The sequence below is a fragment of the Sus scrofa genome, chromosome 14 (assembly GCF_000003025.6).
Source record: "Sus scrofa isolate TJ Tabasco breed Duroc chromosome 14, Sscrofa11.1, whole genome shotgun sequence".
Lineage (NCBI taxonomy): Eukaryota > Metazoa > Chordata > Mammalia > Artiodactyla > Suidae > Sus > Sus scrofa.
The window spans coordinates 108425888-108452616 of NC_010456.5; the positions used below are offsets into that span (position 1 = coordinate 108425888).

The 26729-nt window shown below is 47.4% G+C and overlaps 2 protein-coding genes across 13 annotated transcripts in view; one reads left to right on the forward strand and one right to left on the reverse strand.

Annotated features, from left to right (window-relative positions):
• LOC100627422 (ligand-dependent corepressor) overlaps positions 1-17689 on the forward strand; it is a 139567-nt gene extending 121878 nt beyond the window's left edge. For all 12 annotated transcript variants that reach the window (XM_021074301.1, XM_021074303.1, XM_021074299.1 and 9 more), the window contains one exon: positions 2779-17689. In XM_021074301.1, coding sequence (XP_020929960.1) covers positions 2779-7102 — 4324 coding nt within the window. In that variant the 3' untranslated portion in view covers positions 7103-17689. The remainder of the gene's footprint in view (positions 1-2778) is intronic.
• The window catches only part of SLIT1 (slit guidance ligand 1), a 178506-nt gene continuing 171892 nt past the window's right edge, over positions 20116-26729 (reverse strand). Inside the window, exons 34-37 of the mRNA XM_021072814.1 lie at positions 26433-26587; positions 25033-25321; positions 24192-24403; positions 20116-23383 (exon numbers count right to left, since the gene is read on the reverse strand). Of these exons, the coding sequence (XP_020928473.1) occupies positions 23145-23383; positions 24192-24403; positions 25033-25321; positions 26433-26587 (895 nt within the window). The 3' untranslated portion in view covers positions 20116-23144. The remainder of the gene's footprint in view (positions 23384-24191; positions 24404-25032; positions 25322-26432; positions 26588-26729) is intronic.

Sequence of the window (26729 nt, forward strand, 5' to 3'; positions counted from 1 at the left end):
CTTTTTATGAATATTATCTTATCCTTTTACCACACCCTTAAGAATTAGGCACTGAACTGGGAAGAGAAAGACAGAGTGGTCAAGGTCATGCAGGCCATGTCTCGCCAAGCAGAGAAACTCAAAACTAATCCAGGTAGTTTCCCAAAAGAAGTTTTCTTCATTTACTAGTCCCCAGGACTTACTGCTCTTAGGTGGTGGTGGTGGTGAAGTATTTATGACTGATAAATAATTTACTTAATTATTAGTGTCCTGCTCGTGAGCAGAATAAACATGAAATCAAGTGATTTCAAAATCTGTGATGAATTATCATTCTTGTAAAAATCTTATATAGTCAGAAGTGAAGGACATACCATGATGCCAGCGATAATCCCTGAACTAAAACATAATGCTTCTTAGGCCAAGTTGAGTGCATGGTCTGCAGGACAGAAACTCATCCCTCTCTGGTTTCCCTACTTACTGTCTGAGAGCAAATCAGGGTAAATGCTGTATGTAGGGTCTATTAAAGGCCTAAGACTATGGGAAGAATTGAACAACTAGAAACAAAGGTAAAGACCAGCTGTTTAGTATTCAGACAAAACTTGCTAGCACCCTTTTTTTTTTTTAATATGGAGAAAAGTAATAGAATTAAGCTTCAGAAAGTGGTGTTAATTTTTAAAATTAAATTGTTAAATGATATGAAATTAAAATGCATCTAAACCTAGGTCCTATTGGAATAATTTCCAGAGAAAATCAAGAAAGGTCAGAAGCTGGATAATTTAGAAGCACAGTCATTACTATAGTTATAAAGTTAGCTGTTATAACAGGGCCCATTTAATGACATCTGGACAAAGGTTAGTATTAATGTGAAGGTCCTCAGATTCAAGTGAAGCTACTGGTGGGCTCATACCTGTGTGTCCAGCTTCCTACTAGATGTCTCAGATGCAGAATCTTAGAAATAACTCAATGTATACAGAGCAGAACGCTTCAGACACGTATATACCAACAATCATCAGCTTCATTGCCTATGTTCCTATCTCAGTAAATAGTGCTACCCAGGAAGCAAACCCAGAAAGCATCCTTGATGCTCCCTTTCCTTCCCGTCTTTTTTACTAAGAGGAAACAGAAAGACATGAAATGTGGTCCCTATCTGTACTCAGGTAGCTTACATCTACTTGGAAAGCTAAGACAAAAACAAATTAAGTCAGTAAAAGATAAAAATTAAGAACCTTACAAACCAGTCTAACTTAGGATTTCAGGAAAGGATACAGGCAGTCCAGGTGGAGATAGTTTCGAGGTGGCCAAGGATGTAACTGATAGAGGGCACCCCGCTGCTTGCTCTAGTGACCTGTGGTTCGCCAATACATTGTCCCTGATTCTTTTTACCAGGAAAAACACATAGAAATGACCCTTTGCTGATGTCTGTTCCAACAATATCTGTTCAACACACATTTATTAAGCTGCCCTCAGTGCTCTGCTGTGCTAGATAAGGAGTCAGATAATAGTCTCCTAAGGAATCAGGAGAGAGAGAGAAAGATTGAAAAGTTGTATAAAGATCCAAAAAATTGGAATACATCAACCAAATAGACTTAGTAAAAATCCCGACATCCAGACACACAGAGCAGCTCGTGAAAACTCTTGGCTGTCTAAGAAGAAATTGCCTTTAGCTTGTCCTCAATCTAGTATCATTCTTTCCTGCCACTCCCACTATCCAGGTTAAACTCTGAGAGCTGTCCTAGATAATTTATGGAAATGCTTGAAAAGGGTTCCTGAGCATAGAATTGGCTTCCTGTGGACTATTGTAAAATATTTATTGAAGGTCTAGGAGAATGTAACAGGTGGGGCTTCACATACGTAATAGCACGACCTTGCACTGACAGACATTATGGTTTATAGAGTAATTTCATCTCCATCTCCTCATTTAGAGGCTAGGAATTAGGAATTGCTTGTTATTCTATCTTTCAGCATATCTGAAATGTGAAACTATTGATCGCTATTCCTCTATACCCCAAAGCGGTAGAAGGATTCCTGCATCACTGTTTGCAGAATTATAAAGTCCAGCCAGGTGACCAAGCTAAGAAACCATGTTAACACTGTAATTTCTTGTTCCTGTTGTGGCTCAGCAGAAATGAATCCAACTAGTGTCCATGAGGATGTGGGTTTGATCCCTGGCCTCACTCAGTGGTTTAAGGATCTGGCGTTGCCGTGAGCTGTGGTGTAGGTGTAGGTCACAGATGCAGCTCGGATCTGGCATTGCTGTGGTGTAGGCCAGCAGCTGCAGCTCTGATTCAACCCCTAGCCTGGGAACTTAAAGAAAAAAAAAAAAAAAAACTCTAATTTCTCTTAAGTATTTCTAAAGACTTGTAAAACAGTGTGTCTGAATTTTTGTCAGCATTATGGACTTATGAACCAGTGATTATTTAATAGGAATACCCAGGCCTAAAAAAAGGTGTATGTTGACTAACTGAAGTTAATAATGTGGCCAAAATTTTATTTTTTGAAGGAGAATTTTTTTCAATGATGTTTCCTCTCTATAAGATAGAAAGTATTTGTGAATAATCACTTAAAAAGTATGAAGGGTATTGTCACTAAAAGTTGAGACAAAAAAAAAAGCTGGCCTTATATTTGAATTAAGTAAATGCTCCTCATTTATTGACTAAAATGTATATGGGCACCTAGAAGTAATTTTGGCCAGTATCCTTTCTCTTTACAACATGAGTAACACAGGTGAATTTTTTAATGTAAAAATGGTTCTTTGGGGCAATGACCATACTAATTTCTTCTTTCTCTTTGTCTGTCTAGAGAGAAAGCAGCAGAGGCAGTAGCAGTAGATTCTAACAATCAGTCGAAGTCCCCACTGGAGAAGTTTATGGTCAAACTGTGCACTCATCATCAGAAGCAGTTCATTCGTGTTCTGAACGATCTGTACACTGAATCTCAGCCAGGCCCTGAGGACCTGAGACCTTCTGATCCTGGAGCAATGGATGCCTCCACCTGCAATGCTGGCTGTGCCCAGCTAAGCACCAAACATAAGGAAAAGGATACTGTGTGTCTCAACATGAAGTCTCCTCCTTCTGTAGATTTGGTCATTGACTCATCAGGCTCTCACAGCCCTCAGCACGCGACAGAACAGGCCCTAAAGGAACCTCCTCCCGAGACAAACTCTGTAGATGGAAGAGAGAATCCTTTGACTGTTGTCCAGAAAGATTCCTCTGAACTTCCAACCACTAAACCTAATTCTGAGAGTTCAGTGGATAGTTCCACTCTGGGATACCTCACTGCATCTAATTCTTCCTCATTAACCATCCACCACACCTCTAAGAGCTCGGAGGGGCAAACCACTGGACAGGAGCAGGACCCAAATGTGAAAACAGGCGAGGATGGTAAAGACCGTGTGCAGAGTTCAGCTTTAGTCGAAACTCTAATTGCAGTAAAAGCGGCGGCTGAGCGTGGTGAGGAGAGCAACAGCTGTATTGTGTCTCAAAAAAATTCGTTCAAAGCTTTATCAGAAGAGGCTTGGGACTCAGGATTTATGGGGAATTCACCTAGAACTGCTGACAAAGAGAATGCTTTACAGTGTAGCTCAAAAACACCTCTACGCCAGGACCTAGAGGCAAGCGAGCAAGATTCAAGGCCAAAGCAAGAGAACCATCTTCACCCACTAGGAAGAGAGAAAGTGGGTTACCATTTACATCCCAGTAACAAGGGCCAGTTTGATCATTCCAAAGACGGTTGGTTAGCCCCCAGCCCCGTGCCACCTGTACACAAAGCATCTAATGGACATTCACGAACCAAGGTGATATCCCCCTCTATTAAGACAGCTCGGAAAAGTAAGAGGGCATCAGGGTTGAGGATCAATGATTATGATAACCAGTGTGATGTTGTTTATATCAGCCAGCCAATAACAGAATGCCACTTTGAAAATCAGAGATCGATATTATCTTCTCGGAAAACAGCCAGGAAGAGTACACGAGGTTACTTTTTCAATGGTGATTGTTGCGAGCTGCCAACCGTCCGCACACTGGCCCGAAATTTACACTCCCAGGAAAAAGCGAGCTGCTCAACCCTGGCATCAGAGGCAGTAGTCACTCCCAAACAGGCCCTTATCATTTCAGCACCTCAGCCTGCAGTCGATGTGCAGCATCCCCGAGAAGACAACCCTGAGGAACCTAGTAATGAAGTAGCCTGTCTCAAGGAAGGAGACAAAGATGCATCCTCTGAAAAGGAATCTCAAGAGCCCGAGGTGTGCCCGATGGTGAATAACGTAAACCCAAGCAGCCCCCCCAGCCCAAGGGAAACAGCAGCCCCCAGCCTGGTGTGGCCCCTCCCTGCTCGCTCTCCTGAAGAGGACCTGCCAGAAGGCAGCTCCGTAGTCTCAGCTCCCACAGAAAGTGGGCTCTCTTCCCCTGAATGCGACCAACAGCCAGTCGAACTCCTGGATACAAAGGATATGGGTGGACCCCAAGACTGTCCCCTGCTTCCCTCCACAGAGAGCATTTCTGAGGGAGGCAGCGAAGAGGTTGTTCCTAGACCGCATTCTTCTCCTCAAACAGTAAGTAGAGAGGAAAGTCCTCTGTGCCCAGAAAATCAAAGTCCCCCAGTGGGCTCAGAGCCTCCCCTGAGCCTGGGAAAGGCTGAGGAAGACCAAAGTATCGGTACTGAGGCTGAGACTGAAGGCACGCAGCAGCTAGATACTGACCCGCTCTTGAAGGAAAGCAGCACTTTTACTCATGAAAACCCAAGTGAAATTGAGGAAAGTGAGGCAGCAAGTGGTGCAGCAACATTCGAGGGAGAGAACGGTGATGGACAGCAGCCTTCGGAAAAAGATATAAGCGATCAAAACATTGACTCACCTGAAGAGAGTGTGGACAAGAAGAAAAAAGGTAAAAAACTCCCTGAGGCCTCTGATAGGTGCCTAAGAAGTCAACTCTCAGATTCTTCCTCTGCCGATAGATGCCTGAGACATCAAAGTTCAGATTCTTCCTCTGCTTGTGTTGAGCTCAAAGTTTCTAAAAACCCTGGTGTAAAACGTTCTAAAAAAGAAGGGTACCCAGGGAGGGCAACACCCGAGAGCTTCCTGATTGAAGGTGTCCACGCTAAAGCCCTGGAGGACACCGAACACCCAAAGGCCCATGAAAATCCCTCTGAGAAAGATGCTGAGCAGGAGGGCAAAGGAGGTGGGATCATCACCAGGCAGACTTTTAGAAACATGCTGGCAAAAGAAGCCAAGGGGGAAGAAGGTGGAATTTTCCCCAGCAGTGATCCCTTAGCCACAGTTGGCCAGCCCCTGCCTGGAGAGAAACTGGAAATCTACGTTCAGTCTAAGTTAGGTGAGAACAGTCCTCAAGACCCCTCTGGAAGTATTCCTTGTACTTTCCCAGAACAATCAAAAGAGAAGCCAGGACCAATTCCCTCACGAGAGATGGAGGAGGTTGCAAATGAGGCAGATAGTGCAGACAGCCAGCCTAAAGGTGAGGATGGTGACATGCCATCTAGCACACCTGGATTGTCAAGTGGTGGAAGTAATGACGCTGCTGGGCCCCCCAAATGGGTACCGAGGCCTACAAGACTGACCTCTTCAACCTACTACCTAAGACACACTCATTCTCTGGACTCCTTGGACACTGTAAAAGTGACTTCAGAAAAGGAAGCAGCACCAGGAAACCCAGCCCCCAAGGAAAATGAAGCTTCGGAGAGCGAGGATCCCTTAGATGAGGATGATGTGGACACAGTAGCAGATGACCAGCCAAAGTTTGTGGAGTGGTGCGCTGAGGAGGAGAACCAAGAGCTCATCGCCAACTTCAACGCCCAGTACATGAAAGTGCAGAAGGGCTGGATCCAGCTGGAGAAAGAAGCCCAGCCAACACCAAGAGCCAGGAATAAATCGGATAAGCTGAAGGAGATTTGGAAAAGCAAGAAGAGGTCGCGGAAATGTCGGGGTGCCCTGGAGGTTCAAAAGTTTTCTCCTGTGCAGATGCTGTTTATGACAAACTTTAAATTATCTAATGTTTGTAAATGGTTCTTGGAGACCACGGAAACCCGGTCTCTGGTAATCGTGAAGAAGCTCAATACTCGTCTTCCAGGAGACATCCCACCTGTCAAGCATCCTCTTCAGAAGTACTCTCCTTCCAGCCTGTATCCCAGTTCACTGCAGGCCGAACGCTTGAAAAAACACTTGAAGAAATTTCCCGGAGCGACTCCTGCTAGGAACAATTGGAAAACACAGAAGCTCTGGGCTAAGTTTCGAGAGAATCCTGACCAAGTGGAGCTGGAGGATGGCAGTGACGTTAGCCCCAGCCCCAGCCCTGAAGATCGCACAGAGGAAGTCAAGGAAGGTAGAAATAGCCATCCTCCCACAAACTCGCCTACCCCTGCCAGTACCCGGATCCTTAGAAAATACTCCAACATTCGAGGAAAGCTCAGAGCACAGCAGCGTTTGATCAAGAATGAGAAAATGGAAAGCCCATTTGGTCCGGCTGTGGAAAGCAAACAGAGTTGTAAGAGTGTGTGCATCAACCCTCTGATGTCTCCCAAGCTTGCCCTGCAAGTAGGTGCAGATGGGTTTCCTGTTAAGCCCAAGAGTACCGATGGAACGAAGGGAAGGAAAGGGAAGCAGGTGTCTGAAGTCTTGCCGAAAGCAGAAGTTCAGAATAAACGCAAGAGGACAGAAGGCGGCAGCACTCAGGACAGGAAGGACAAGGGACCTGGGATGAAGGCCAGCAAAGAAAAGCATGTTGATGGATCCACCAAAACCCCTGCTGCCAAGAAGCCAGCTGCAAGGGACAGAATCAGCCAACCGCCCAAGAAGAAAGAGAATAAAGTGAAGATCCCTAAAAAGTCCCCTGGGAAGAGCTGCCCTCCCTCCAGGAAGGAAAAAGAAAATACCAACAAAAGACCTTCCCAGCCCTCCACCTCGGAGGTGGTGACAAAACCGGCGAAGCAAAAAGGGGCAGGTGAATCCTCTTCAAGGCCACAGAAAGCCACAAACAGGAAGCAGAGCAGTGGAAAGACTCGGGCCAGACCCTCGACGAAAACCCCAGAGAACAGTGCAGCCCAGAGAAAGCGAAAGCTGAAGGCAAAGCTGGACTCTTCCCACAGCAAACGGAGGCGGTTGGATGCAAAATGATTGGAAGGGTGGTAGCCCAGAGTTAAAACTGTTCTATAGAAGTAACCCTTTATTTTGCATTAACTAAATCTGCTTTTATAAGCTTATCAAGCCTTTCAAACCTGCAGTTAATAGAGAACACCACAATTTAAGATGTCAGAAAATGCGTCTCAGATGGAGAAGGGAACTTGCAGAGTCTTTCTCTGAGGCTGAGTAAGGGAAGTTATATATTATATTCTGATTGTTCCTTGGGTTTTAAACTTGGAACCAAGCAGTTTTAGTTTTTAAAAGTACAGTGCCTTATTTATCCTTTTTGTTTTTAAATTTACAAAAGCTAAAAAGCTGATCTATGTGATTAAAGGCTTGTATTTTATACTTGATGCACAAGCACTTGTACTGTAGCCGAGAAGATCACCATCATGCACATAAAAGTAGCTTTTCAGCAGCCACCTGCAGTGTCTGTACATGAGCAGATGCTCCTCTTTGCAAACCCCAGCAGCGAACTTCCCTCTGTCTTGTTTGTTCGTTTAAATGATATTTGAAAGCTAAACCAAATCATTTTTATGGTATGTGGAGAATACAGAGGGAATTTATAATTATTATAAAAGATTAATATTTCTGTTATCCCTTTTTAAAAATTCAGATTCATTGTTGGTCACTCATCTCTGATCTTCTGTCATTTGAAGAAGTGCATTCTCAATTACGTGCCCATGGAACAGAAGGCGTGTCACAAGGTGTTAATAGTGATTTATGACCTCTAAAAATTATTCACATCCCCCAGATTATGTGCAGTACTGATTCTTGCCATCCTTTTCATTTTTGGCCTTGCAAGCTTGCTAGCACACTAACAATGTTTTTATCCTACTTTGAGGGGGAAAAAAGAAATCTTTTTTTCCATCTTGTAGCTGTAATTTGACAATTAGGATAAGAGGAATTCTAATTTTTTTTTCTTGCCCTGAGTACTTCCATGTTCAGAGAAAGCCAAAATGTCATTTCAGCAATAGAAAAGTTTAAGAATGTGTGTGTATGCATGTGCATTTAGGTGCATTTGCATGTGTTTATTAGCCACAAATATCTCCCAATCCCAGTTTTACAGTAAAATTCTTTCTTCTCTTTCCAGTGTGATAGGGTGTTCATGGGCTGGGTAATTAGCATAGGCCAGATGGCTTAAATGTAGCCCAGGGTCTCTATGAGCATCCCCCCAATCACCTTGGCACCAGACTCAGAAAGGTCTAAACAACACAGAATTCTATAGAGGTCAGAACAACCTTGCAGGTGGAGAAAGAGGCTCCAAGATCTCACAGTGGGCCAACACACTCCTATACGAGGAGCTAACGTCCCAATGTGAAATCTACATGTTTAGAGTAGGTGCTTTTTCTGATTGGTGAGCACCGTACTAGTAGTTAATGCTGGTAGTTACCCCACCTGCCTGTATCAAGTCAGGCTTTGTTCCATGGTCCAGAAATGAGAGCTGCAGTATTTGTGACTGATGTTGTTTGAGGCCTAGCATGGGTGCATTGGCTTTACCTTGGTGCCTGTAACATTGCTCCATCATAACATAGTGTGCACTCGACATCTCCATTGGGCCACTCTACCAATAAATAAGGCTTGGTTGTTAAAGCTTCACCCAGCTTCACTAACATGCTCTGTCACCAAAATAGGCTGGGATGGACAGCTGCTACTCTGTCCTTTTTGTTAAAAAGTCGTTCCATTCATATTGCTTCAGGTCTTTTTAGATAAACCCAGATGTACCTTCTTTTCATGCATTAGTTCATTCAAACCATGATAAAACAGGTTTTCTACCCATTCTGTTAAAGTTTTGCTGTTTTATAATGAAAACTTCTGATAATTGGATAGGACTGGAGAAAAGCATTTGATTCATGGGAAATTGAGAATTGTGTTGAATTTTATAGATAGTGAAGCTTACTGTCTTCAATGAAGCTTTGGTTTGTTGTTGTTTTTTTCTAATGTCTCCTCTATCCCATGAGTCTTTTTTTTTTTTTTTAATATCTTTGACTTTGGCTATTCAAGAGCTACCTATATTAATGAAACTGCTGAGTGTGTATGTTGGCAACCTTTTCTCAGCATTAAGTTGCACAGAAGCATTAACATGTTTTAAGTAGGCTCATTTAATCTATAAAAGTTGTTTTAAAGTTTTTAAAAAAAATCTTTTCATATAGTCGTCACTGGATATTGTTTTTGTGGTGACTGAAACGGTGGCGGTTTGCCCATGTCACATGTGCTGATCCCTGTACGGACATTCAAGGTGCCCCCTTAGCTGCATATAGACTACCTTGTAAGGGTGCTTAGATTTGGTTCGGGAGAGATGTGAGGCTCTAAGTGGGTGGAGCTTTTCCAATTGCAGATTTATAATTCATTCCATTACTTTTCTAAGTTCCTTTTCATTTTTAAAAGCTTCCATCAAGATGATAGCCTTCTCTCTCACTCTAGGCAGCATTTGAGAAAAGGTATCAATGTGTATTTATTTTATACACCTAACGATGCATTAGGTCTCCTTTAAAATCAACTTATACTTTACAGTAGTGACTACATTTACATAGATGGATTCTACATAATTAGGACATTTAAAAGATATATTTGTTGAATCTCATTTTTGCTGACTCAGTTAACTTTGCTGAAGGAAAAAACAAACTTGAGGGCCGACTCTGGAAGGTCCTTTGACACTTAACAGCAGACACCGGTCTCCCAGATACCTCCAAGCCTAGGCTTGGTTTTGACTCAAGTCTCCCCTCGTTTTCCCTCTATTGCCAAGACCTCCTCCCTGTAGCCATTGTCACAGTATGGCTTGCCACTGGATGCAAAGGTAGTCTGTCCCACATTCTAGATTCAAATTAGAAAGGAATTCTTCTCCTGGGCCTGTGCTCGGTGAGTGACTTGTCAGAGCTGATGTGGTGACCAGAGAACATTGGTATTTCCTCTGAGCTTCTAGCTGGAAGATGCCTGGGAAGCAATCACTGAAGCTCTACCTTAGCTCCCAAGAGCTGGGCCCTCTTCAAGAGACCCATTTTCTATCCCCTGAGGCTCCCTGGCTTTGGGAGGACAACATGGAGACTGCTCCTTCAATCAGGGTCCAGAGCCTCCCCCCAGGCACGTCCTCAGACCTGTAGCCATCTTGCAGCATAGCAGGAAGGCCATGAACTTTTGGTCTGTTCTTGAGGCTTCTTATATATGAATGTTGTTAATGTCTTTTAACCTAAATTGCTAGTCCCTTGGATCTCTTAGTTTGGCCAGTTCTGTTGTGTCTGTACCTCATTAAAGACTTCTGCACAAGCCTTTTTTAAAAAGTAACCCTAGACTGGGTTTCATGCCTCATTGTTCCTACAGCAGAGTGGATAGAAGAGGTGTAGTTAGTCATCCCTCCACAAATGTGGTGCTTCTGATGGGATCCTCTACACATCACATGCTGTGCAGGTGAATTTCTCACTGTTCAGATAGGTCGTCAGTAAAACACATCACTTCAAGATGGTCCATTTGAATTGAAGTTTGGGCTCTTATCTCCTTTGTGATGAATTCTGTAGTGAAGACTGAAGCTGTCACTGTCATTTATGGGCAGCATGTCTATTGACTAGTGGGCCTAAGAGCCAAGTAGGAAAGGGCAACATATTATGTGAGGCAAGCTGGAAATGCTACAGTGTCACCATGAGCAAGTCTGGTGTCTTGTCACTGCCCCTGGGACTGGCTGGAATTTCCCAAGGCGCTGGCCCAGGACACCACACCCGCTCCTTTTGGTTTTAGGTCAGCCTATTCAGGCTCTCATCTGGCCTACAGATGATTTTTCAAGGGTCTACAAACAGTGGGCTGGTCATCGTTTTGTAAGTAAAAGTTTATTGGAACACAGCCACACTCGTTTATTTCTGTCTTGTCTGTGGCTGCTTTCCAGCAGAGTTGAGTATCTGCAGCAGAGACCACATGGCCCACAAAGCCTAAAATATTTACTGTTGGACCTTTAAGAAAAAGTTTGCTGACTCCTGCTTGAGAAAAGAATAATTTTTCAGGAAAAAAAAAAAAAACCTTCCTTTCTCGTTTATCGTTTTCCTGCCTCCTTTCCTCTTTTTCCTCCTCTTTTTCTCCTTCCTCCTTGTCATACCTGAACTTTGTTCTCTTTATGTCTTTATTTTTTCTTGCTGCAAAAGAGACATGTCACATCCACAGCATATCGGACACCATCTCTTGAAACCTAAGCTGCTTTAGCCTCACGTCCTGTTAGAATCACCCATCACAGTGGCCAAAATGAGGCCATCTTTAGCCCCTGGAGGCAGAATCCATGAGCAAATAGGAAAGTCAAAGTTCTAAAATTACGTGGCCTGGGCCTCTCTTTCACTTAGCTTTTGCCATAGACCCAACTCTGGCTTCATTTCCCATTTATTACTAAAGTAAGCCAAGATTGTTTCTTTCTAAACTGGTTGAGACTTTAGTTGGATGTTTACTTTTGGAAGCTTACATTTAGATATGGAAAAAGTCTTTTCACAGAGGGGAAACAAAGTCCAATCACAAACCCAAAGCATTGTTTATTACATAATATTTTTGACCAGCTCCTAGGAAAATTAGTATGTATTGGCACTGATTTTTTTTTGTCACATACCCTTCTTTCAAAATACTTTTATTAAATGTAAACTACAACTGAAATATAGAGATTTGAAATGCTTTAGAAAGAAAAATAGAAAAATGGAGCTTATTATAACCTGGGCATGACTGAGAAGTTATGGATGAAATCTTTAGATCAGATCCAGTCAGCACCGCGATGCTGTCGTCCTCTCCCCCTAAAACTCAAGAATAAGTCTCTATGCTGTTTTTCCAAATGAAAGAGCCGCGAAAGAAAATTTTAGCAGGACTCTAAAACAGTGACTATTTCATTTGTTTTGAAACAGATAATTATCATTTTGAATTCTTAACTATGGACTTTTCTTATGGCTTAATATCCACCGAAATACTGGGAATCGTTCTGAGTATGAAATCATGTCTCTGTTCAGCAAGGCAGTCCTCACATCCCAGCAGTAAGTACTCTCCCCTATGCTTGTTCCCAAGTCCTTTTTGGGGGAGGCGGGGGGAGAGAAGAGAAAAGAAAAGAAAAAGATTATTTCATTTAAAACAAGCAGAATTATGGGAAGCCTTTTGAGACAGCCTTCAATATAGTTCATCCCTTGAAACGCCAGAACGAACTGCTGTATTCTAACAATGGACAGATTAGAAGACTTGAAGGTCTGTCTGATCTCTTTCCTTTAAAGTTATTAAGTCATGCTCGGACAGAAACCCAGAGCTCTCAGATGCTGCTCCTGGCTCAGGCCTCGCCCCACTGTACTGGGGACCCAGGGAACCACCTGGGGCACTTTGTGAGAATCCTTGCTCATGCTTTTCCCTTGGAATTGAGCCACATCAACTGAGCTGGCAAGTTCCTTCCATCACCTCTCCTTTGTCCGATCCTTTTCACAGAGCCCTGGTGATTTACGCTCAACGGGGCAGTTGTGCAGTTATGCTCACCTGCGGGCACAGTGACACACAGGCTTTCTCACCTTCCTGGGATCATTCCATCTAACATAAGGAAGGTACTCATTAGACAAGGCACGTGGAAGTAGACTGCTCATTGAAAAAGAACCAGTTGCCCATGGTGTTATTGGAGGAATGCTGCCAAAGATTAGACAAATCCATTGTACCTTGGTTTTTTTTTAAGGATTATGTTAAGGGGAAAAAAAAAAAAGGTGAAGAGACCCCATATGGCCCACACAGCCTAAGTTATAAAATATTTACTACCTGACCCTTTATAGAAAAGGTCTACTAACCCTTGCAATATGTTACTCAAGATCAAGTTGTGTGGCCAGTTAGATGCAAACTTATTTTTTTCATGTAGTCCAGCATTGCAACATTTCTTTTAGATTTTAGGATATCTTGCCTGTTCATCTTAGCGCACGTTATTCCTGAGTAATGCTCATGCATTAAAGAAAAATATGTATCTCCCTTCGTTGATTGAATATTTGTTGAGTCATGGACATGCAATCTGATCTACTAGGGTAACTAGTTAAAACTGAAAGTACAATGTCTTTTAAACTAAAAGCATTGCAGTTGGCTTCGTGTTTATGAGTCAGGGTGAACTTGACTCTCATGGAGAGACATTCCTCTATGGCAGTGCTCAACACAAACAGATTTACTCATGAACTTAAAAGCTAGAACAGTGCCTCTCTCAGGCAGGCACAGTGCGTGTTAGTGTCACCCCGCACCCCAGAATTCCCCTTTTCTTTCTGTGTACAGTATATTTGCAAGTTTATCACTCCTCAAGCTTTGCTTACTACTTATAAACATCAATGGCTGGTCTTTGCCTGTTTGAACCTCCAATCCAGATCACCCATTCTCAGCTCCCTTAACAATACCAGCAGGTCAGTGGCACCTTATCGGCACACCAGCAGCTCTAGACTGAAGTTCAGAGCTCTCTGGCCTGACCGGTGAAGCCCACCCCCAGTCAGGCCTAACTCACCTCATTGTGAGACCCCACCGTTGGCACCTTGCCTCTTCCCCCTTCTGCTTATGCCCCCAGCCCCCTTCCAGGAGGCATCTTCTCCGGGATGTCTACCTTGCAAGCGCATCACTGAACACGGGTGTGTCATATTAGAAGCCTTTCTTTTTATAACTGTTTTTCTTCTAGTATTTAGCCATGGGGTCCAAATGCTGTTTCAGCTTACCAGCTTTCTCACTCAAATTGTTTTCTATACTCTACACTTCATCTTGTCTTGTATCTAAAGCTATAGTATTTGGGAGCCAGTTTGTGGGAAAAGATGCTGTACAAATAAGATTTGCATAAATTTGTATATTTATACCACAGGTAGGGACTAGTTTTAGAGCCACTATAGCTTAAGGTTATGAGTTTCCCCAGTGATTTGTGCATTCTTGATAGCTCTAGGAGACTGTATGACTATGATCTCAATACATATATAATACATATTTATACAGACCACTGTGAAGTTTATTTCACTGTGTAAATAGTGGTATTTTCTGTTCAAATGCTCCTATAGAAAGTATTTATTTTAACAAACAGACGAAAAAATTAACTGTCAAAAGGGCTTTCCAAAAAAAGTGTTCTTTCTAGAGAACCTATCCTCCCCAGCTACGATGCTCAGCCACTGAACCCCCAAACAACGTAGTGGAGGCAGAAGGGTGGGGCCTTGACACCCTCCCTGTATTTGGCCAGATGCAACTGATCAGGAACCTGAGCACATTCCCCCACAGTCACCCATCCCAGAACAAAATGGACCTCCCACATTGGTATGGCTGTGCCAGGCATGGCATCCAGGCTTGCCTCCAGCAGCCCACTTTTTGCCTACACAGTTGGTACATTCAGCTGTATATTTCCACAGCCTGTGCAGGGAGATAAGCCTTAGCTGTAACCCCAAGGAAATCCTAACCTATACCTGTGCGATATGGAGAAACCACTGGTTGCCTAAAGAAAGCATTAAGATGTATTTTAGTCTTTCTCACCTTTGTGAAAGACACCTGTTTGCACTCTCATTAACCGTGGGAGATACGCATGTTTCCTCTGCACCTTGACTACTCCCGAGCACCTCAGCTCCCCTCCTCCTCCTCCCCCTCCCCCTCCCCCTCCCCCTCCCTGTCCCGGCAGGTATCTGTGCAGATGTGGACCAGCCCCACCTATAGTCGATGGTACAGAGTGAGGCCATCTGCTCTAAGATGTGCAGCTTGCTTTCTCAGGAGTCCTGGTCTGCAATTCAGAGCACCCCTAGATGTAATGTAACTGATGCTTTCCCGTCATGTTCTTGCCCTGTGTCTCATTCCTGGGCACCCCTGTCAGAGTCGTGATCTCATCCTGCCCGGCTGGCTGGACTGAGAACTGCAGCTCCAGGACTGTGGAGAGCTTGGGACTGGACACACAGGGATTTGTGTCATCCGTTGAACCATAGTTTGCATATTGACTTATGGCCTCCCTTTGTCTTTTCTAAACAAATGAGGAGGACACTTGAACAGTAATGCTGGAGAATGTTTTTTCTAAGATACTATTTGTAAGCAAACCTGATTTTAAGGTGAAATGTGAATGGGTAACTAGGTGCCAGGGAATTTAGCACTGAACTAGACAGTCAAAAAACTTTTTTAACCTTTGCAGGAAGAAATAAACTTTGCTCTCATCTAAGTGTTCACAAAAAATAATGTTGTAAATAGTTTTTTAAAAATATTTATTACATGTGCTGTATACAGATTCATGTTTTGAGTGACGTTGGTTTGCATTGTAGTATTGTAGAAGAATATATTTTGAGCAGTGGACTTCCTTTCATAACAGTTCATACACGGAGAAAGAACAAAAACCAGCAGGTTGAGAGCTGTTTGGGGAATTTGATCTGTAATGTTACATCAAGTCCAAGCTTTAATTGCCCCCTCTTCTTATCTGGTTATGCCATATATATATATACTATATATATATATATATAGTAAACTGGTCGGTGGTCAGTCCCCAGATCTGCAGAGCAGATTTCCAGGTGTTCTTTCTGGTGTGTTGCCCGTAAGCAATAAGATTCTAGGTAATAACATTTATTCTGGGCTCCGAGGTAGCCCTTGTCTCAGAGGATAGGGTGGGGGTAGAACAGCTCTTGCTAAGACCTCTTGCCTTTGCTGGAGAGGTTGCCGTACTTGAATTTTTGCTTCTGTTTGTCTGCACGCTTCTTCACATGATATAACCCTCGAGATGGATGAGAAATCTGCCAGCACCAGACACATCAAGAATTGGGCACACAGACAGAAAAATGATCAACCTTCCATGAATTTGTAGGGTTTACAGAATCTAGTCGAGGCAAAGCTCATTGAGTTGTAGCATCAACGTAAGACCTTTTCACATGAAAATTTTGAACAGTCCATAAAAAGTCCTTTGACTATCTGACCTAGCTTTAAGAGCTGGCCCACTTCCTCTAACCCTCCTCTATGCCTGGGTTAGAAATGTCTGAATCCTCCTTTGTGTCTGGGGTTAAACCATTTAGGTTTGTGCAGAGAGGGCAGTTGCTCCTCCAAGTGTCCCAGCGTGTCCAGTCTGACAGGTTTCTAAGCTGTTTAGCGGCCTCTCCTTGTGACCGTCCCGAACGTTATGAAAACATACTCCCCACCCAAATCACCATTAATAGAATAATGTAGTTTTTTAGGCTTTTGGAATATGTCTTCTCTTTTGTATTTATGATGGTGTTTGGAATTTTTTCACTAGTGTTTTTTTAGATTGAAGTGGGTGCATTAGGCTAAAACTTTCCATTGCTGAGCCTGACAGCAAGCAAGAGGAAAGAAACTGACCTATGTTGTGTCATTGAGAAGGTGACTACTTCTTGTGGTGGTGGGAGGGTGGGGAGGGGGCATTGTAGATTATGTGGGGGTAAAATAGAATTCTGACCTGAGGCTCCCCAAGTCTTATTACCTTGTTATAAATAACCCCTTTATTAGCCTCAATCTCAATAGAAGCCTGCTGTTTACCCTCAGGGAACAAGTAGTTTTCAAAATTGAGCTCCTCCAAGGTCTTTGGCCAGTGCCCGTGTGCAGGCATTGGTCATCTTTGTGAACTCATGGCATTATTTTCCCATATGCATTATGATATTAAGAAATTCAACCCCAACCTGTATGAAAAGCACAGCCCAGGGTCCTACTTTAGGCTAGAGTTAATGCCTTTGAGAGCCAGGGGCCAGCGGAGGCCCATGCAATTTAACTGAAGCTCAGGTGCCGTGTTGGGTGTTTCTTCTTTTTAGGCCACAACCTTCAGAATGAGTTTAGGGCAGGGCTGCTGATCCAGCTGTGGATCCAGGGAGCTCTAAGATGAATCTCTACCGTTCCTTTAAAGGTCTTTCTGGTTCTTCCCCGTGTTGTCATGGCTGAGGTCAATCTCGTAGTTGTTCAGATGTGCTCCTTTTTGCTGTCTTGTGAGTCTTAGCCAGTGATCCAGGTGCCCAAGGAGAGAGTCTCCAGAGGGCCTCGCTCCTTCCCGGTACCGAGCGTGTGCTCCTGACCTGTGTGAACGTGGTCTTGTCAAAAGCAGCAAAGCGAGAAGTTCTGCAAATGGTGATCCGGACGATCTGCGCGTATCCCTTGGGCCTGGATTTCCACTCTGTTAGTGCGTGTAGGGAAATACTGTGTCTTTTATGGATGAAAATTCAATGTATGCTGTGAATTTGTTGGTTTGAAACATTGAAAATTTTTCATTAGACAATGTTTACATACCTCACCTGAAGAACCTTTGAGAGTGTATATATGAAATTTAAAATATATTAAGTTGCTTTAAAACCATATGTACAGCTATAAAAGTTGGAGTTATTTTAACTTTGAATATGTACCAAGTCTCTTAAATATTGAAATCTTGTGGACTTTTTGTGCTTCTGTGTTTTACTTTCCTGTTAGGCCATGTAGGAGACTGTGTTCTTGTTATTGGTAAAGGGGCCCTCGCTGAAATCCAAGCTTGGAAGGATTTCCTTTGTTGTTTCAGATTTTCTTGTTTGGTTCTGAGGAATGGGGTATGGAGCTAGAGGATGTGCGGGAGGGATTTCTCTAACATTGACATCTATTCCATGAGCTTTTTCTAGGCGCTTATTTTATCGCAGCGTATTAAACTTCTTTGATATTAAACTGTGTCTGTGTCGTTACTGGAGGGGGTACAGAATGCCTTCAGCTTGGAGCCCACGGCAAAGTGGGTATGTGGCCAGAAGGAACCAAAAAGCAATACCGCTTCCTGCTTCTGCCTCGGCCGCCAGTGTTAGGCCTTCAGGGAACACTGTTTGCCAGATGCAAGGCCATTTTTGTGAGTTATGCCTAACGTTGAAGAAAAGGAAACACAATGGGTGACCCTTGGGAATTCCTAGGTCAGAGTTGGGAAGGTGCCAGTGCTTCGTCCTGAGGTGCAAGGAGCAGTCGAATCCCTGCTCCTGACCTCAGGGACTCCACTGTTGAATGAAGGGGCCATGGGCACAGCCACCGGGAGGGCTGCCCCCGCTCTCTGAGCCCATGTTGGGGGATGGCAGAAAGCTGACAGGAAATCCTTCCACTTGCTAGCCTCATGACCCGTTTCATTACAGTCTTTCAACTCCCCCGGAGATGGGTCTATTTGAGGGTCCAGTGGGCCAGAGATTCCTGTGGAATCAACCATATTTTCTTTCTTTTTTTTTTTTTTTTTTTTTTTTTTGTCTTTTCTAAGGCTGAACCTGCGGCATATGGAGGTTCCCAGGCTAGGGGTCGAATCAGAGCCGCAGCCACCAGTCTACACCAGAGCTCACAGCAACACCAGATCCTTAACCCACTGAGCAAGGCCAGGGATTGAACCCGCAACCTCATGGTTCCTGGTCGGATTCATTAACCACTGTACCACAATGGAAACTCCAACCACATTTTCATTGGCACGCCCATCTGGCAGGGACAAGCGATGTATGCAGAACTACACCCAGTGCAAATGACCCCACCACTGCCAGTCAGGCCGCCCTTTTAATTTCAATTTGGAGAATCATCTCGTTCCAAATTATGACTTTTCATTGTCAAAATAGGCCTCTTTTCCTCCAGGACTCATCCTCTGGTAGAATAACTAGACTCTGACCTCTCAGGTGCAGACTGGCTTGGGGCGAAGGGACAGCTCTAAAATTAACTCTCTGAGGGCTCGGGGTATAGGCATGATAGAGATGTATTATCACCAGTAGCCGAAAAGCTTGGCAACTTGAGTTAGAAGCCTGGGCCTTTTTTCTCTTGCTTCCACCCTCCACCCAAGCCCTGCTGTGCCCATTCCTTGCAACTGTGAAATCTGCCACTTACTTTAACTCAGAGGCTGTAAACTGGTGGCTGACGGTTGTATTTTACTCAGCCCAGTATTTTTAAAAAATATATTGAAAAACTGAGGGTTTACATAAAAATTGATTTCTGGTTTCTCTTTGAGAAAAAAAAAAAAGAATAATGAAGATCTGACAAAATGAATGCGTGGCAAGACTCAGCTGAAGCTCAGGAGATTGGAAAGTGTGCCTTCAGCTCATCGCAGTCTCCCTCAGTTACTCTTCGTCCTTTGTTCCTTATCTAGGGAACTAGGTCTCTGTCCCTGTGGCTTTTTCAGAAGTGGCAGTACCAGTGGTCAGCTGGAGGGCGTGAGCCCACTGGACTCACGTGGGAAACTACTGGCCGCTCCAGACTCTTGAGCTTACATCTTCCCTAATTGAACCCATTTTCTCCCTATACCCATTCATTACATCTCCTCCCAAATCCCTAATTGCTTTGAAGACGCCGCAGTTACCATCACTGCCCCCTTTCAAGGTGACAATGCACTATTAAGGTGTGGTTTGTGTGACCATCACCACAAATGGGAAATCTGTGGTTCACAGTCCTGCATCAAAGGAGGGGCAGCTGGGTCCCCTTTGGTGTCAGGGGCCTTGTTCAGCCTGATTGCCAGAGCCTGGCCTCACCTAGACACTCAGATCACCCATCCTACAAAACTCCTGAGTGCCTTTTTCAGACTGAAACCGTAGTAGAACCACTGCAGAAGTATGTTAGCCTCCTTTCTCCAGGGATCTCTAAGAACCACTGTTCTGGCTGCTGGCACATCCATCTTACCAGACAGTTTGAGAAGCCACACGGCTTTCTAATCTGTTGCCCTGATGCTCTGAAACTTCAGAGCCACATTAAATATGGGGGTGGTTCTGCTCACTTACGAACTTACAAAGTGTGGGTGTGGCAGCAGACACTTGAAGGGAAGTGAGGGTGGTCGGCCTCCCCAGATCTGTGCTCTATTCTCACACTGTGCTCTGCCCTGTTCTCACGCTGACATCCCCAGGGAGGGAGCTACGACCAAGCCCCCTGCCCCCCGACCTCCCCTTCCTTCTTCAGGAGGAACAGACCTCCTCTGCCACTTCAGGAAGACTAGAGAGTCCCAAAGGCAGATACCCCATATACACTGCACTTGGGCTCCATCCCTAGACGTGGCTGATGTACGGGCAGCCCAGGAACTCTCACATTTGCAAGGGTGCATGTCAGCAACCCCGGGGTTCATCCTTGATGCAGAAAAAGAGACAACAAGGCAGAACCAGAGTGAATCAATGTCATGTTCGCATGAAGACAACAGACAATATCCAACATGTTCTAAAACAGCACTTCTCGGGAAAGGGCAAGTGTGGCTTTTTCAAGGGCTTGTTCTATACCAGTCTTTTAAAAGAGTGATCCAAACAAGACTACAGAAACCCCCCAAACAAAATGTCACAACTACAGAGCATCTGAAAATCAAAACAAGACACTGGATGTTGACTTTAACATATAAAAATACTATAACAAAATGAAATACAAATATATATTAGAATCTGTTAAGTATTCTGTATAAAGAGATACTTTCATGGTTAGGCTAACAGCAGGCAAAGGGGAGACAAAGTCCAGCCTTTTCCATTTCCTGACACGTGCACAGGGAGCCCAGGCCACTGTCGCCCGCAGGCTGCCAAAGCAGCAGCAACCTCGGCACTTGCCCTGCTTGTGTCTCTTCCGTGGCAACAGTCAATGGCAACATCAAAGTGAACTGGAGGTCTTTATCGAAGAGGTGCAAGGCGTGGAAACAATTTCTCAGATATCTCGCGATCATCTTCTTCTGGGACTCAGAGAGCCCAGACATGAACAGGCAAGGTGTGCAGTGATCCAGTCACTTAGTCACTTTCAGGTTGGTGGTTCGGTTGAGGAGACATTGATCCCTGGGCACTTGGGTCTCTCGGCCACTTGTGGTAGATCCCAACTTCCAGCTCAACCGAGGGAGAGTGTGGAGCTGGGCTGAGACGTGGGACATTGTGGAGGTTGGATAGGGACAGCAATCAGCTCAGAGGGTGCACCCTGCAAACACTCCATCCTCTGCCCCCAACCCCATGGCACTGGCAGGGCAGGACTCCGGCAGCCATTGCCTGTTTGCAGATGCTCTTTCCACTTTCCGTAGAGTGAGACGTCCCTGGCAGTCAGTGCCCCTCAAGCCTGGGGATCAGCTGAAGGGCAGTGGGGAACGGTGGTGGCCAGGGGAAGGTATGTGCCTGAGGGATGGTGGGTTCCAGAACCCTCTTTTCCATGGAAGGGGAAAGCTGGTTACACTGGAGCTTTCCTGCCTATCCAGGCTGGTGCTGGCTGCTCTCCAGGGTCCTGCAGTGGCCTAGAAAGTCTAAAGGAGAAAGGGATGCTGTGCAGCCCTAGGAGAAGCCCCCGGAGGCTCAGTATGCTGCTCATGGGTGTGAGGGGCACTGCGGCCTTGCTCAGAGCTATGAGAAAATAGAGCACGACCCCTGGTGAGGGGCAAAGCCAGCCATAAGGACACCTCCCTAATGGGCAGGGCAGGGTCCTCTTCCCATTACAGAGTCCCAGATTCAAACTCACTGGTCTGAGCCCCAGGGTAGTGGAACAGGCCAGGCTATCTCAGTCCTATCAAGGACTCTGGGATATTCAGTGTCAAGGACTCTGCCCACTGCCCACAGGCACGATGCCACCTCAACTCCATCACAACACACTCCCCTGACCCTGCCTTTGTTTACAGATGGACAAAGCCAGGAGAGGCACATGTCACCCTCTTTGCCCATCAGGAACCCCAGGTGCACATGTTTTTGGGGAGACACCAGGACAGGAGAGCATGACCTTACAGCCAGCTCGCTATTCAGGCGCAAAGATCATCTTTCTGCGTTTCTGTTCTGCATGGAAGAGAAGCATTTGTAGCTGCACAGCCATGCATCCGAGATAACTCTTCAGACACTAAGTCCTTCCTTCCAACACCTCGAGTGAGCAGCTCTGCCCTGAACCGGTGTCTGTGGTTGGAGCCCTCACTCGGCTCAGCTCTCTGTCCAGGTATCCTGGCTGCTCCTGTGATGCTCTGTGATCAGTTCGCATCTGTCCACAAGGGCAAAACACCCACAGTCCCCAGCCCTGATTAGGCACATAAATACTTGTTGACTTGATTAACGAAGACAAATCGTCTAAGTCCTCCAGCTACCCTCCTGGAGCCACAGTGGGAGGGTCTACATGGCTCTCTCAGTCCTCCCCCCTCCCCATTTGATAGCTGAGGAGACAGGGCCCATTTGGAAGAAGTCTGCTCAGAGTAGCAGAGCCAGCAGAGGTTTCTTGATGCCTGGACCACTGCCCCCTACTGGTCTGCAGTGTGAGGCGATCTGAACCCATCCTAGCCAAGCAGCCTAGCCCAAGTGCCCTACACCCGCAAACCCCCTGCCAGTGGCTAGCCAGCAGCTCACAGCTGGTTAGTGGCTGGGGAAGCCCAAGGCTAATGCCTCCTTGATGGCTAGCGTCTGGAGGTGGTGATGTTTATTCAGCTGAAACTAGGAAAACCCCTGCCCTCTTTGCAGGGACCCCACCCGGGGAAGGTCCCAGCCATCACTTCCTCCACATGAGAAACCTCCTTGAAGTTATAATGCTCATCCCATAACTGCAGGATTCAGATGTCTGGTCCTAAGACCCACCTCCACCCCCAGGCCCGTTCCCAAGCAAGCAGTGGCTGCACCACACTGCCAGTCAGCCCAGGGGGCAGGGGTCCGTCCCTTCCTGGCCAGCAGGAGGGGCCCTTCCCCTCCGCACCCGGGCCAACTTGCCAACAGACGCTGCAGCAGCGAAAGGTGAGAGCCGCCGGGGCAGCGGCCCCAGGGGAGGGTGAGAGTACTTCAAGGTTATCTGCAGAGGGCAAAGGGCTTCTGGGGCCTGCACGGGCCACAGGCGAGAGGGAGAGGCTGTTTGGGAAGAGGCAGTCCCTTCTTCAGACCCAGGCAGCAGGCAAGGAGACGTCACCATTCTGCACTTCTTGGCCTGACCTCACGCACACATTCATTCAACAAATATTTATTAAGCGCCTATTTGTGCAAGGCACTTCCGAAGAGGGCGGGCTTAAGCCCAGGCCACGCCCACCCGCCCCGCCCCCAGCTGCGGCGCCTCGGGCTTTAGAAACGTGGTTCTGGACCTACCCTCCACGGAAGGGCCGCTTGCCCAGGCGCCGCCCTGGTGATGGCCCGCACCCCAGCCCAGCTGCCGGCCGCTCGGTCTCCGCCGAGGCCGCGCCCCCTCGCCCGCCCTCTCCCCTCCCCGTCCACGGCAGGCGCTACGCGCAGAGGGCACAGCCACACTTGGTGGGCTTCTCCACCTCCTCGGCAAAAGAGGTCCCGTCGCTGCACTCAAAGGTGAACTTCCTCCGCTTCAGCCGCAGGCCCTGGCAGCAGCCCTGGCCTGGGCATGAACCCCGGCACTCCACCCACGACAGGGGACGCGTGGTCTGGCAGATGGCATAGCCCCTCTGGACCTGGTGAAAGTCCCGGACAGGGTCCCCCCGGCACTCGGACTCTGGATGGGACAGACACCAAGAGAAAGCCTCAGGGCACACCCATGGGCCAGCGCTGCCCCCGGGGGGGAGGCAAGCGGAGGAGGAGGACCAGAGGGTGGGGCAGCATCCTTGGACCCCGTCCTCCAGCTCTTAGACCTCATTTTCATCCCTGCACCCTCTCCGCCCAACATGCACATGCACACGCTTCATCCTGGGCCCACAGTGAGGTCTTTCTAGCGGCCAAGTCCCTCCGGGGCAGATTAGGCAGCCCGGGCAAGGTGAGTTCAGCAGGAGTGCAAGAGGTGGCTGGACGCCTGGGAGACAATGACGTCAGAGAAGGAATTCCAGCGGGAGGTGTGGCCTAGGGGACCCTGAGGATGCCTGAGTTCTGGATTTCTCTGGCTCCTCCCTGCCCCTTTCAGCAGGAGTCCCTAGACCATCTTGGTCACATGGACCAGGGAGGGCCTGGGAAGGCATCCCCAGGCCTCAGACTTCCCCGACTCCCTCCTGGTCCTAAGAGATGCCGCCACAATGCAGAGGTTTGGGCAGGAGCTGTTACCCTGGTGGTCTCTCTGCAAGGAGAGACCCCAGCCACAAGGGACTCTTAACCCCAGGAAAGGGGCTGCAGGGCAAGCTGGGACAGGGAGAGATGAAGCATCTGTCTGGGGGTGGCCTCAGAGGGTTGGGGCACTACAGCCCCATAGCAGCCCAAGGTAAGGAGGGGTGAGGGGGCACAGAGGGGTTGCCAAGGTTGGAAAAAGAAAAGTCACTAAAGCAAGCTGTGGGGAGGGACCCTGGAGAGGGCGTGTCAGGAGGGGGGCCCCTGACCTTGCTCACACAGCTCGCCCGAAAAGCCGGGGTCACACACGCAGTGTGCCCCTTTGGTGGCTGAGGCCTGGCAGTGGCCGTGCAGACACCGCAGGCCCCCACAGGGGTCTGCAGGTGTCCCGGCCTGGTTGCACAGGGCCCCCGAGTACCCATCCTGGCACTGGCAGCTGTAGGAAAGAGCATCTAGAGGCACACATTTCCCGTGGACACACCTGGAGGGGACAGAGAAAAGGCACTGTGAGGACAGGTCTGAGCCAATCCAAGCCCACCCGAGGGGACCTCACATCCCCAGCCTTGGCTTCACAGGATGTTATTGTGCTATTCCCAAAACTGAAACAAAGGGAGCAAATTGTGATCCTGTGTTTGTCCCTAGGGTCCCTTTCTTTTTTCTTTTTCCTTTTGCTTTTTAGGGCCACACCCACGGCATATGGAGGTTCCCAGGCTAGGGGTCTAATCGGAGCTGTAGCCACTGGCCTACGCCACAGCCACAGCAACGTGGGATCCAAGCCGCGTCTGCGACCTACACCACAGCTCATGGCAACACCGGATCCCTAACCCACTGAGAAAGGCCAGGGATCGAACCCGCATCCTCATGGATCCTAGTTAGGTTTGTTAACCGCTGAGCCACGAAGGGAACTCCCCTAGGGTCCTTTTCCTGTTAATAAAAACTGAAAACCAGAAAAAATTAATAAAACCCTATGTTAGGCCACATGTTCTAATTTGGGGTTTTAAAAATAGTCTTTGCTCCCCATGGGGAAGTGGAACTTGCAGAGGGAAGGGAAGGGAACCTGCAGATGGGCGGGGTGGCGGGGAGGGCTCCCTGAGCGCAGCCCAGGCTCACTTGTGACCATGGCAGGGGCCATCAGCTGGCTGGTCGCAGTTCAGGCCCCGCCAGCCGGCCTCACAGTGACACACGGGCCCCGGGGTGGCGTTGGGCTGGCAGATGCCATGCAGGCAGTAGAGCTTCCGGCAGGGCTCACAGCCTGGCACCACGCCTGGCTTCATCCGAGTCTTGGTGAAGTCCTGCAACTCATTATTGATGTACAGGTTTCGGATGCAACCGTGGAAGCTGGAGCCATTGAGGATCTGCCACAGGCGGAAGGCGGCTGAATTCACGTCCACGGGCATCCCTGGGGCAGAGGGGAGGGGGCAGAGCTGGGCTGAGTTGAGCTCAGACCATGCCTGGCACTTGCCTCTGAGGTCCACTGAGCATCTCGACAGTGTCCCTCTTGCCCTGGGACTCTGTCCTTCAGTCTCTGCAACCCTGGGCCAGTGTCTTTTGCCCACATTGGAGGGTCCAGACTCCTTTCCCAGAAGAAATAGTGAAGCTGCTTCCTGTGTGATCAAAGCCCCGTGGTGGGTGGGGCAGGCCTGGCAGCAGTCAGCTGACAAATCATGCTCTGGGTGCCTGAGTCTGGCTGCCCGCATCCAAGGCTCCTGCTCAGAACACCAGCTTTTGCCTCCCAGAGGCCCCCAAAGCAGCTAAGGAATTGGGCCCAGAGCTTATACGTATGGCCTGTTGTTACCCACTTGTGTGGTCATCACTTCACAGCAACCCTTTCACATCCGAGTTGCTGAAAACCCTTTGATTTCAGTGCTCAGTGACTTGTCCAAAGTTGCACAGCTAGTACACAGCAGAGCTGGGATTAGAATCCAGGGTTCTGTCCCTCGCACAGGCCGGAAGTCTCAGCAAGGCCGTCTGCAGCACTGAGACGGCCCCACTGCATCCAGAAACCTGCCTTGTCTGGACCTAGAAATGTTCTCAAGTGCTGGATGGGGTCATTTAGCCACAATGCCTGTAAGCCCAGTTTGCGGGGTCCCCAGCTGATGCAGGGAGTCCCTACCCGGGCCTCTGAAGGCCCTGAGAATGGGCCCTGAACAACTGACAAGCCCCCTCTGCCCCAAAACCAAGAGGAAAGGTGCCTACCATGCAAGACAGCTGGGAAAGTCCATGTCTCTCGCAGGCCAGGCCTCAGGCCCAACCCATGCACCCATCCTGGGCCAGGCAGGGAGCAGCATGGGCTCCAGGCAGGGAGGACAATCCACCGGCAGCTTGTTCAGTCACTAGGACCCTCTCCCACCTCCTCCTTGGAATGTCCCCCATAGGGCAGTGCAGTGCCCTGTTCTCCCCACAGGCCTCAGGCCAGAGAGCAAGAGGCCCCACGCGGAATGGCTGTCACCATCACCTGATGGAGGGGCCTGGGAGGGCCAGCTGCAGCTCCACCAGGGCCAGGTCCTCACCTCCCACATAGAGGGGAGCCTCACTGTTGAGCGTGTAGTGTTTGCCGAAGTTGTCCATGGTCATGGGGCTGCCGCCATCGATGGAGAGATTCACCATCTGATCAAAGGTGACCAGCTCAACGGTGTGGAACTGTCCATCATTGATCGTCTCGGCACTGGAAGAAGATGAGACGCCCCCACCCCAGGGAACGGCTTTCAGTGTGACGCATCCCTACCTGGGCACTGCCCCGGAAAAGCCATGGGTCCAGCAGCTGCTTCCCAGGAAACCAAATCTCTAAGAAAGGGGACTGTGGGACT